Source organism: Oncorhynchus gorbuscha, linkage group LG24, assembly GCF_021184085.1.
Source record: "Oncorhynchus gorbuscha isolate QuinsamMale2020 ecotype Even-year linkage group LG24, OgorEven_v1.0, whole genome shotgun sequence".
Taxonomy (NCBI): Eukaryota; Metazoa; Chordata; class Actinopteri; order Salmoniformes; family Salmonidae; genus Oncorhynchus; species Oncorhynchus gorbuscha.
The window spans coordinates 41,478,890-41,489,639 of NC_060196.1; the positions used below are offsets into that span (position 1 = coordinate 41,478,890).

General features: G+C 43.0%; 2 protein-coding genes across 3 annotated transcripts in view; one reads left to right on the top strand and one right to left on the bottom strand.

Annotated features, from left to right (window-relative positions):
- The window catches only part of tspan13b (tetraspanin 13b), a 5,966-nt gene extending 3,479 nt beyond the window's left edge, over nucleotides 1-2,487 (top strand). The window contains exon 6 of the mRNA XM_046326939.1: nucleotides 155-2,487. Coding sequence (XP_046182895.1) covers nucleotides 155-229 — 75 coding nt within the window. The 3' untranslated portion in view covers nucleotides 230-2,487. The remainder of the gene's footprint in view (nucleotides 1-154) is intronic.
- A 545-nt stretch (nucleotides 2,488-3,032) lies between these two features.
- Nucleotides 3,033-5,990, bottom strand: agr2 (anterior gradient 2). Of its 2 annotated transcripts, none has more exons than XM_046326942.1 (8): nucleotides 5,867-5,990; nucleotides 5,094-5,230; nucleotides 4,753-4,816; nucleotides 4,505-4,557; nucleotides 4,090-4,166; nucleotides 3,827-3,890; nucleotides 3,603-3,686; nucleotides 3,033-3,345 (listed from the first exon to the last, which is right to left on the bottom strand). In XM_046326942.1, the coding sequence occupies exons 2-8, from the start codon at nucleotides 5,215-5,217 to the stop codon at nucleotides 3,296-3,298; spliced, it is 516 nt and encodes a 171-aa protein (XP_046182898.1). In that variant the 5' UTR covers nucleotides 5,218-5,230; nucleotides 5,867-5,990; the 3' UTR covers nucleotides 3,033-3,295. The 2 variants fall into 2 exon arrangements, with proteins under 2 accessions (XP_046182898.1, XP_046182896.1); XM_046326940.1 differs by having other exon boundaries at nucleotides 5,094-5,226; nucleotides 5,867-5,964.
- Nucleotides 5,991-10,750: the final 4,760 nt, after the last annotated feature.

The following is a 10,750-nucleotide window of genomic DNA, read 5'->3' on the forward strand; positions in this document are numbered from 1 at the left end:
CTAGCCTATTTTGAGGTGCAGTTCATGAAATCTAATAGGTAATGAAAATGTAGCTATTTACAGTATGTAATCTATTTGTAGGTCAGCAGCATAAAACTGGGCCCAGTAATGCTTGTTATTTTGACCTCTGAATGTTTTATTTGTCCTTTATCAGATCCTGGGGGTGTGGCTAACGTACCGGTACAGGAACCAGAAGGACCCTCGAGCGAATCCCAGTGCCTTCCTGTAACTGTTGGCAACTGCTGGCTTTGTAGCCCGCTCTTGGAGTGGCCAACTTTCCTCCTGGAGAGCTACTGGTTGTGCAGGCTTTTGCTTCAGCCCTACTCTAACTGTGACACTAAAACAACTGATTCTTAACAAATTAGCTGCTCATCGGAGCCTTGTTCAGCTGAATCAGTTGTGTTAGTTAAAGCAGGGCCGGAGTAAAAGCCTGCACACCAAGTAGCTCTCCAGGTGGAGGAGGGCTAGCCGCCTGTTTTAGGGGCTGTGTTTGTAAATAAGCGAGTGACTTGTGTGTGTTTTCACCAGCTGAGCAAAGCGGTAGCTCTTTGTGTGGTGTTACATGATGTGATTGTTTTTCCAGAATGTGGTGTGTGTCTGGAAAATAACTGGGACATGTTCATTAGGCACCAAAAGGAAGACGGAGGAACTAGCTTCACTTGTCGAATAGGAAACGCTCCTTTACACTTTCCGTTGCTAAATGTTTTCCGTGGTGTGCCCTAATGAACACGACCCTGTGTATATTAAAGATGCTGCATGAGCCTATTACCCTAATAGGCCACCTTAAACCACTCCCAATCAGAACCATATCCTGTATACACTGAGTGAACAAAACATTAAGAACACCTTCCTAATATTGAGTTGCAGCCTCAATTCGTCAGGGCATGGACTCTACAAGGTGTCGAAAGCGTTCCACAGGGATGCTGGCCTATGTTGACTTCAATGCTTCTCACAGTTGTGTCAAGTTGGCTAGATGTCCTTTGGGTGGTGGACCATTGTTGATACACACTGGAAACTGTTGAACATGAAAAACCAAGCAGTGTTGCTTGCAGTTCTTGACACAAATCAGTGCGCCTGGCTCCTGCTACCTTACCTGTTCAAAGGAAGGCACGTCAATCTTTTGTCTTGCAAATTCACCCTCAATGTCTCAATTGTTTCAAGGCATAAAAACACTTATTTACCCCCCCACCGTTCATCTACACTGATTGAAGTGGATTTAACAAGTGACATCAATAACAGATCATAGCTTTCACCTGGATTCACCTGGTCAGTCTTTGTCATGGAAAGAGCAGGTGTTCTTAATGTTTTGTGCACTCCTTGTCTATCCTCTCATATACAGAGGCTCAGGCTTTTGCTTCTGGTGACAAATCTCGAGAAATGAACATTTTCAGATACCACATTTGATATTTGCCACACCCCTGATGGGCAACGGTTCAGTATGCTCAGACCTGTATTAAAGCGTGTGAACTGTGATGTTGTGACGACTGAATGACTCCTGTATTACAGATGATAGCTGACATGATGAAGAACAGTTAGCATTATTTTGTGCGCATGTCGACTGAAGATGTCATTGAATATTTGTACATTTGATTTGAATCCATCAGTAACTGAAGGACTGTAGGATGCCGTTGATAATTGTATGCTGTAACTTCATAACTACAACTATTTAAGCAGCTTGTTGTTGCCTTTACTTTAAGTCATTGTTACACAGCATTTGCATTTTCTTTGTGTTCTGAATGTTTATTTCTGACACAAATAACCTGATAATTCCTAATGATTTGAAATCAGAAAAACAAGGGATACTTCAAGGGATTTTGGCAACGATGCCTGTTATCTACTTCCCCAGACTCAAATGAATATGTGGATACCATTTTTTTGTCTCTGTGTTCGTTATGAAGGAAGTTAGAGGTTGTTTTGTGAGCCATTGCTAACTAGCATTAGCGCAACGACTAGAAGTCTTTGGGTATCTACCAGCATGCTAGCAGACACCCATAGACTTCCAGTCATTGAGCTAGCGCTAGTTAGCAACTTCCTTCCAACTGCACGCAGACACATAAAAAGGGTATCCATGAATTCATCTGATTCTGGAGAAGTGGATAAAAGGCCTCATTGCCAAACTCCTAAAGTGTCCCTTTAAGAGTCAATTGCTCATGCTGTCTGAATATCATCAGTATGAAATGCTTGGGAAGACTGACATGTGAAAGAAGAGATGAGCTTTGTTCTGCAGATAGTGTTACAAAGCCTGGCAGTCAATTGTGTGTGTGTGCGTGCGTGTACGTAGGTGCGTGTGCTCATGCGTGTGGGTCTGTGCAAGTGTGCGTGTATGTCTGTTGTGTGCTGTTGTATCAGCTACCTTGGCTTGTGCCTTTTGCATGTCTCCTATACTAGTGTATACTTCTGCTTCCACCTCCCTGGTGGTTCTGTGAACTACAACATACCTGAGCCTTTGTACAAGAAATCTCAATTAAATAGAAAGGTTAAAAAATATATATTTCATACACTGTTTCTGTTCTTTGGTTTTCCTTTCCTTTCAACAATAAGTAACTCCATTCCCACCTATGCCCAGTCAAGTTGACCAATTAGAATTTTTTTCCTGAAAGTTCACTGGGTTTGTTGGGCTCAGTTTCCACAGAAACCAGTGGCATTCAATGACGTTGCAAAATGTAGAGCTCAGCTCACAGCAGTAGCCTAACCCTTTCCAAGAAACTCTCAAATCTCTACAGAAGTGGAATGACAAAATAATGCTTTTATTTGCTAAATGACATATTAGATTCCCATGAACTTATTGCATTGCAATATTATAGTACTACATGACATTACTAAGAATCATGTGTGGGTGTGTCATTCCCTCACTGGCCCCGCCCATTCAGGATGTGACCAGGATGTCAGCACTCACTCCCTAAATACACAAACACAAACACACGGATTCATTCACACCCACTGTGTGTTTTTTTCCAATGGCCCTTTTAACCTGATTCATTGTCATGAAGGGTGAAAGGACTGAATTACATTTTCCAATGAGACACAAATAATTTCATAATTGCACTATATTTAATAAAAAGACATCTCAGATGTACAGCAATACATTACAAAGACAGAGAAGTTCAGGAAAAATAACTGAATTTAAAAAACGTTTTGTGAAAGTGAAGACTAGTTCTTTCCAGTGCTTAGGTTTACATGGTGACAGTATGCCACTGGCTGACTCCTAGGCTCCAGAGAACGTTCAGACAATGTTCGGAGAACCTCTGAAGTCGCAGGCCAAAGGTCATGGGGTTACATGATGAGTCAGTGCTTACTACAACTCAGTCTTCAGCAGCTTCTTGGCCTTCTGCATGTTACTCAGTACTACAGGGAAAAGGGAAAATGAAGAGTATGTCACTCAGGAGCAGGTTGTTTCTCACAACAGCAACATTTTCTCATCTCTGAATGAATTATAAAACAATCTGAATACACTTAGTAATACCTTACATTAATAAAGACGTAGACATGTGTATAAATGCTTAAACATTTACAATCTATGAAATACAGATTTATTAAAAGTATGTAAACCGTTAGTATGCAATGAAACAGTCAAAAGGGAGATAAGATCAAGTTGTACTCACAGAGTTTGATGTCAGAAGGCTCATAGGCGTACATACGGTTGGAGTAGCGCCCTGTGATGTCAGCTCTCACTGTCATAGAGGGATCTGAGGAGAGAGCGATTAAGAGAGAGGGGGGGGTAACTATTGGTTTCAAATCTGTTGCTTTTGTTTGATGCCATCATAAACTAAATAATGACATTCCTTCTCATGTAATGCTGCTGGGATAATGTGACATTTTCACTCACCGACAAAGATGATTCTAGGGACATACTGGCCATCAGGGGAAAGGTGCTTGTCTGTGGTTTCATACTGATAACACAGGGAAAGAAACACATATCAATGATTTGCTTCTTAATACTAAAAGTCAGGTCAACAAAAAATAAATAACAGTGCCCTAAAATACTAATATAAATCAAACCATAGAATCATCAAATCTAATAGATCAAAAGGGAAGTAATCTAGGTAATGATTCTGACAATGTTTTCCAAAGACTTCATTTACAACTCACCACCAGATTGAGGACGATGAGGTCTTCATCAGCCACCTTCTGGATGTCCTTGTCTTCAGCGAAGACCTTCTTCATGGCTGGATTCATGGAAGACATCATGAAAGACGTTATAAAAAGTGTTACATTGACTTAAGAGATCTCCATACATGGCAGCAGGATGTAAGAGGTGTAATACCACCTTGGCAAACAGAGCCATGTTTGTTCTACTACGAGTTTGACAATGGCTGTTTAAACAAGTCCTGGTTTCTAATACAACCGAATGATGCATCATGATTTGGGAGAATACCAGGATGCAAATAACACTCATAAAAGCCAAGGGAGGGACATTGACCTGTGGTCTGTTCAGGAAGGTGCAACAGAGTGGCAGCTTATTTGCTATAGGTCAGGGGTTAGAGGTTAAAGGTCAGGGTCTTACATGCACTGTGAGGACAGTCCTCCAGGTGGAAGATGACCATCAGAGGCTTGTTCCTATGGAGACAAATTAGTTCTGGTTACAGAATAAAATAGAATATAAATCCTTGAAATGTATTTGTTTTGTTAAGTGTATTTATCAGCCATCTAGACCTGTTACATCAATGTGAAATAACACCTTGTTCCCTATTTTCAACTTCATAAAAAGTAGGGTGCCGTTTCATATGTAGCCATAAATGTTTGTTCACTCACTGTGCCCTGGCCCAGTACAGAGCCTCCTCATAGGTCTGAGCCCAGATTAGTTGATCACCCCAGCCTATAGGAGACAGTCAGGAAGAACAGTGTCAGGGCAACAGTTTCAGTACAACATTAAAGAACATTCAGGTAGAGATATATTGTTTAGAACAGACATGCCTCTACTGACATGTAGAACAAGGAAGCGCATGTCAGCTCTTTTCATTAGATATCTCCGACCACACTGATCTTACAGAGCTTTGAGAATGAGGAAAAGGAGAACGTGTACTCATTCATTCATTCCTTAACAACACTATACACTGTGATAAGCTTTGGAAATAGTAAGGGGAGAGTGTTACCTCTGGAGAGAGTCTGAGGGATCCTCTTCCCCCTCTTGGCGATGTTCTTCTCAGGCTTAGCCAGAGATGAAGACACGGCTATGGCCACCAGGACCAACAGCACCGACAGCAGACCTCGGATCATGATTACTACCTTTCTGGAAGGAAACAGAGTTCAATAAGCATCTCAGAGTAGGTAGGAGGTAGGATCAGGTCCCCACTGCCCATATCATTTTAATCATTATAATCTACAAGTCAAAAGTTTTATTTATTTAATTGGGCAAGTCAGTTAAGAACAAATTCTTATTTTCAATGACAGCCTAGGAACAGTATTCTGTTCAGGGGCAGAACGACAGATTTGTACCTTGTCAGCTCGGGGGTTTGAACTTGCAACCTTCCGGTTACTAGTCCAACGCTCTAACCACTAGGCTACCTGCCGCCCAAAAGTGATCCTATATCAGCACTCCTATTCTGAATCATTGTGAATATGGGCCCAGATAACACAAAACTGCCACAAAACTGCACAGAGAGTCTACTTCTATTTGCATACTATTATAACTCAACAGTATAGCAGAGGGAAAACAATATGAAGATCCATGCAGAATTACAAATAATTGCACATCTATTCAGATTTGTTCAAGTTGTTGAAGACTGAAAGACAGAAAAAGTTCCCAGCATTTCAAGGCACATTTACCAGACAAAGGATCAGATGGATGGATTAGGGATGGTGAAGAGAGATGTGTGGTTAGAGAATAAGGCTTCCATTGTGGTGGAGGGAGAGATCCATTTCCTACCTGTTCTCTGTGGCACCTTTGTGTGTCTCCTGTGTTCTGCAGCTCCTCGTTCTGCTGTGTCTCTTCTCTCTCACCTGGACCTACTCTTATACACCGGCCCTAAGCTCTCATGCTGACCCCTCCCACCAACCCTCACCTCTCCCTCTCTCCTCCCACAGCTCTGATTGAATGTGTGTCTACTGTGTAGGTAAGCAGCTCTGATTGAATGTGTGTGGACTGCGGAGGTTAGGCCGCGTAATGGATTCTAGAACTTTCACTTTCTCTCCCTTCCATCGCTATCGGACACAGGCTTTTAAAGACATATTAAGCCTGGTTAAAATGTTTGCCCTGAGTTGGATATGATAGTGTTGTCATGTACGTTTTCATGGAGTTCTACACGAAGAATGTGTAACGGAACTGTTGAATCATAATAGTTGGCTCAGATCCAAGGACAAGTCAGCATTAAATCGAGGAATCTGATATCGGGGCTACTAGTCAGTTCATGATTGGTTCAGGTCAGATCCGTGAGATTGACATCATTCTCAATAAATTAACTTTCCTAAAGTAAACAAAAACCTTTAATAGGTTTGAAGGGGGAAGTTCATCCATTTTTATGTGGCCTTATTTTCACTCTTTCTGTGCTTGTAGTTGATCCCCCAAACCATTTTGTTTCGTTAGAGAAAATTGGCTGTCACATTTTGTTATAACTATAATGCAGTAGGAAAATATGAAAATGTGTCCAAAGCATGTTAGAAAACATTCTAAAACATCACAATCCCATTCTGAATGATGTCTCTGCACAATTCTATTTTTCAAAGATGTTCTGCTGTGCCATAAATTCATGTTTGAATGATGCAAATATGGATTTATGGGACAGTGGGGGAAAAGATCGGACGTAATATGAATCTGATTACATCAGAATCTCATTCTGAATGATGTCTCTGCTCAAACTGTGAAAAAAATGTCTACTGTCCCATAAATCCATATTTGCATCTCGTTGTAAACACAATCATGCAAACATGGATTTAGGGCACAGTGGAACCTCTTATTGTGCAGAGACATCATTCAGAATGGGATTATGATGTAATATGAGTTGGTGTGGAGTGTTTAAAACACATTCTCTAAACTAATTGTCGTCAATGTCAAGTGATGACAGTTTAGGGCATCAGAAGCACAGAAAGATTGAATGTGTGAACCTCCCCGTTGTTGTTTGTACTATTAGTGTAATATTGGATCAACTGTTTGTAGTGATGTAAAGGGTCATTGTGCACCAACATGGTGTTCTTATCACGTTTTAGGGAAGACCCAGATGCAGACAGTGTTGAAGTAACAAACGTTTATTACTAGAACAGGGACAGGCAAAACGACAGGTCAAGGGCAGGGAGAGGTCAGTAATCCAGATCAGAGTCAAAGGGTACAGAACAGTCTCAGGGTCAGGGCAGGGAGAGGTCAGTAATCCTGATTAGAGTCAAAAGGTACAGAACAGTCTCAGGGTCAGGGCAGGCAGAGGTCAGTAATCCAGATCAGAGTCAAAAGGTACAGAACGGTCTCAGGGTCAGGGCAGGCAGAGGTCAGTAATCCAGCTCAGAGTCAAAAGGTACAGAACAGTCTCAGGGTCAGGGCAGGCAGAGGTCAGTAATCCAGATCAGAACAGTCTCAGGGTCAGGGCAGGCAGAGGTCAGTAATCCAGCTCAGAGTCAAAAGGTACAGAACAGTCTCAGGGTCAGGGCAGGCAGAGGTCAGTAATCCAGATCAGAGTCAAAAGGTACAGAACAGTCTCAGGGTCAGGGCAGGCAGAGGTCAGTAATCCAGATCAGAGTCAAAAGGTACAGAACAGTCTCAGGGTCAGGGCAGGCAGAGGTCAGTAATCCAGCTCAGAGTCAAAAGGTACAGAACAGTCTCAGGGTCAGGGCAGGCAGAGGTCAGTAATCCAGATCAGAGTCAAAAGGTACAGAACGGTCTCAGGGTCAGGGCAGGCAGAGGTCAGTAATCCAGATCAGAGTCAAAAGGTACAGAACGGTCTCAGGGTCAGGGCAGGCAGAGGTCAGTAATCCAGATCAGAGTCAAAAGGTATAGAACGGTCTCAGGGTCAGGGCAGGCAGAGGTCAGTAATCCAGATCAGAGTCAAAAGGTACAGAACAGTCTCAGGGTCAGGGCAGGCAGAGGTCAGTAATCCAGCTCAGAGTCAAAAGGTACAGAACGGTCTCAGGGTCAGGGCAGGCAGAGGTCAGTAATCCAGATCAGAGTCAAAAGGTACAGAACGGCCTCAGGGTCAGGGCAGGCAGAGGTCAGTAATCCAGCTCAGAGTCAAAAGGTACAGAACAGTCTCAGGGTCAGGGCAGGCAGAGGTCAGTAATCCAGCTCAGAGTCAAAAGGTACAGAACGGTCTCAGGGTCAGGGCAGGCAAGGTCAGTAATCCAGATCAGAGTCAAAAGGTACAGAACAGTCTCAGGGTCAGGGCAGGCAGAGGTCAGTAATCCAGCTCAGAGTCAAAAGGTATAGAACGGTCTCAGGGTCAGGGCAGGCAGAGGTCAGTAATCCAGATCAGAGTCAAAAGGTACAGAACGGTCTCAGGGTCAGGGCAGGCAGAGGTCAGTAATCCAGATCAGAGTCAAAAGGTACAGAACGGTCTCAGGGTCAGGGCAGGCAGAGGTCAGTAATCCAGATCAGAGTCAAAAGGTACAGAACAGTCTCAGGGTCAGGGCAGGCAGAGGTCAGTAATCCAGATCAGAGTCAAAAGGTACAGAACGGTCTCAGGGTCAGGGCAGGCAGAGGTCAGTAATCCAGATCAGAGTCAAAAGGTACAGAACAGTCTCAGGGTCAGGGCAGGCAGAGGTCAGTAATCCAGCTCAGAGTCAAAAGGGTCTCAGGGTCAGGGCAGGCAGAGGTCAGTAATCCAGATCAGAGTCAAAAGGTACAGAACAGTCTCAGGGTCAGGGCAGGCAGAGGTCAGTAATCCAGCTCAGAGTCAAAAGGTACAGAACAGTCTCAGGGTCAGGGCAGGCAGAGGTCAGTAATCCAGATCAGAGTCAAAAGGTACAGAACAGTCTCAGGGTCAGGGCAGGCAGAGGTCAGTAATCCAGGTTGTTGTTTTATTTTTTTATTTCACCATAATTTAACCAGGTAGGGCAGTTGAGAACAAGTTCTCATTTACAACTGCGACCTGGCCAAGATAAAGCAAAGCAGTTCGACACAAACAACAACACAGAGTTACACATGGAATAAATAAACATACAGTCAATAATACAGTAGAAAAATCTATATACAGCATGTGCAAATAAGGTAAGATAAGAGAGGTAAGGCAATAAATAGGCCATGGTGGCGAAGTCGTTACAATATAGCAATTAACACTGGAGTGATAAGATGTGCAGATTAACCTTTTGAGGATCTGAGGACTCATGCCAAATCTTTTCAGTCTCCTGAGAGGGAATAGGTTTTGTCGTGCCCTCTTCACGACTGACTTGGTCTGCTTGGACCATGTTAGTTTGTTGGTGATGTGGACACCAAGTAACTTGAAGCTCTCAACCTGCTCCACTGCAGCCCCGTCGATGACAATGGTGGTGTGCTCGGTCCTCCTTTTTCTGCAGTCCACAATCATCTCCTCTGTCTTGATCACGTTGAACTGTAACTCAGTAAAATATTTGAAATGGTTGTGTGATGCATTTATAGTTTTGTTCAGTATTCATTATAGCAAGACTTCGTAACATAATATTCTGGAGTCAGTTTTGCTTTCTTAAACTAAATATATCCTATATTCTGTCTTTACGGTGCCATACACATGTAGAAATCAGCATTGTGCTGTGAAATGTGCATTGTACTGCCTCTACCCAGAGGCCTGTTTACTTTTATTTGGGGGGGGGATTCATGCCTCTACACCATAGGAACTACAGCTTGATTACCCCTTACAGCTTTCACTCTCTCCTGCTAAGTTACTAAATAACTCTCCAGCTGTATTGCCTAACACCCTGAACACACGGATTAAAGTGGGTGAAGAAACAAAATGCCACATAGATTCTGTTGGTCTCATTAACCTTTTACTGCAGTGGGCTAAATCAAGGTCATACAGAATCTATTTTGAAACAAAAGTCTACACCTCACACACGTGGTTATGGGCTTAGAAACAGAAGACACTTGTACCATGTCAGGTATAGAGTTGAAATCTATTCAATGTTGAGTTTGCATCCCAATATTACACTATATATGTGTTACAGAAGACTGAAACATAACAAAACTGCTTAACATAGAAACTGTTTGACATAACATGACACTCATGAAGCCACGAGGTCATTTTGACTACCTGAAAGGGTTACTTAAGTAATGGTTGGGTTTGTTTAAGGAACCAGGAAGTGCCTAGACAATGATGCCTATGAATTGAGAGTGGTTATACTGGTGCCCTTACTGAGCCCTCTCTCTCACAGGGCTTCTGACGGCACAACCCCCCACTCCATCCGACCCCATGCACAGACCAAGGGGGTAATGTGATCAGACCAACAGGAAGCACCAGGATCAATGGTGGCTTTGTTCGCGTCTCCATCCAGACAGACTGGCCTCTTCAACTCCTACTACACCTCCGATGGATTTATCCACTCAATCTTTTTAACATGGATATGATTGGTTTACTTACACACTGAATGTACAAACATTAAAGATACTTTCAGAATATTGAGTTGCACCCCCCTTTTGCCCTCAGAACAGCCTCAATTCGTCAGGGCAAGGACTCTACAAGGAGACAAAAGCTTTCCACAGGGATGCTGGTTCATGTTGACTCCAATTCTTACCACAGTTGTGTCATGTTGACTGGATGTCCTTTGGGTGGTGGACCATTCTTGATACACATGGGAAGCTGTTGAGCATGAAAAACCCAGCAGCGTTGCAGTTCTTGACACAAATGTACCTGTTGTTCAA

What these genes read in the sequence shown, in the direction of transcription:
- agr2 (XM_046326942.1), bottom strand. Translation starts at nt 5,217, where the DNA reads ATGATCCGAGGTCTGCTGTCGGTGCTGTTGGTCCTGGTGGCCATAGCC. An exon ending in CCCTCAGACTCTCTCCAGAG is followed by an intron (nt 4,817 to 5,093) that starts GTAACACTCTCC and finishes TGTCTCCTATAG; the next exon opens with GCTGGGGTGATCAACTAATC. An exon ending in GCCTTCTGACATCAAACTCT is followed by an intron (nt 3,346 to 3,602) that starts GTGAGTACAACT and finishes TTTTCCCTGTAG; the next exon opens with TACTGAGTAACATGCAGAAG.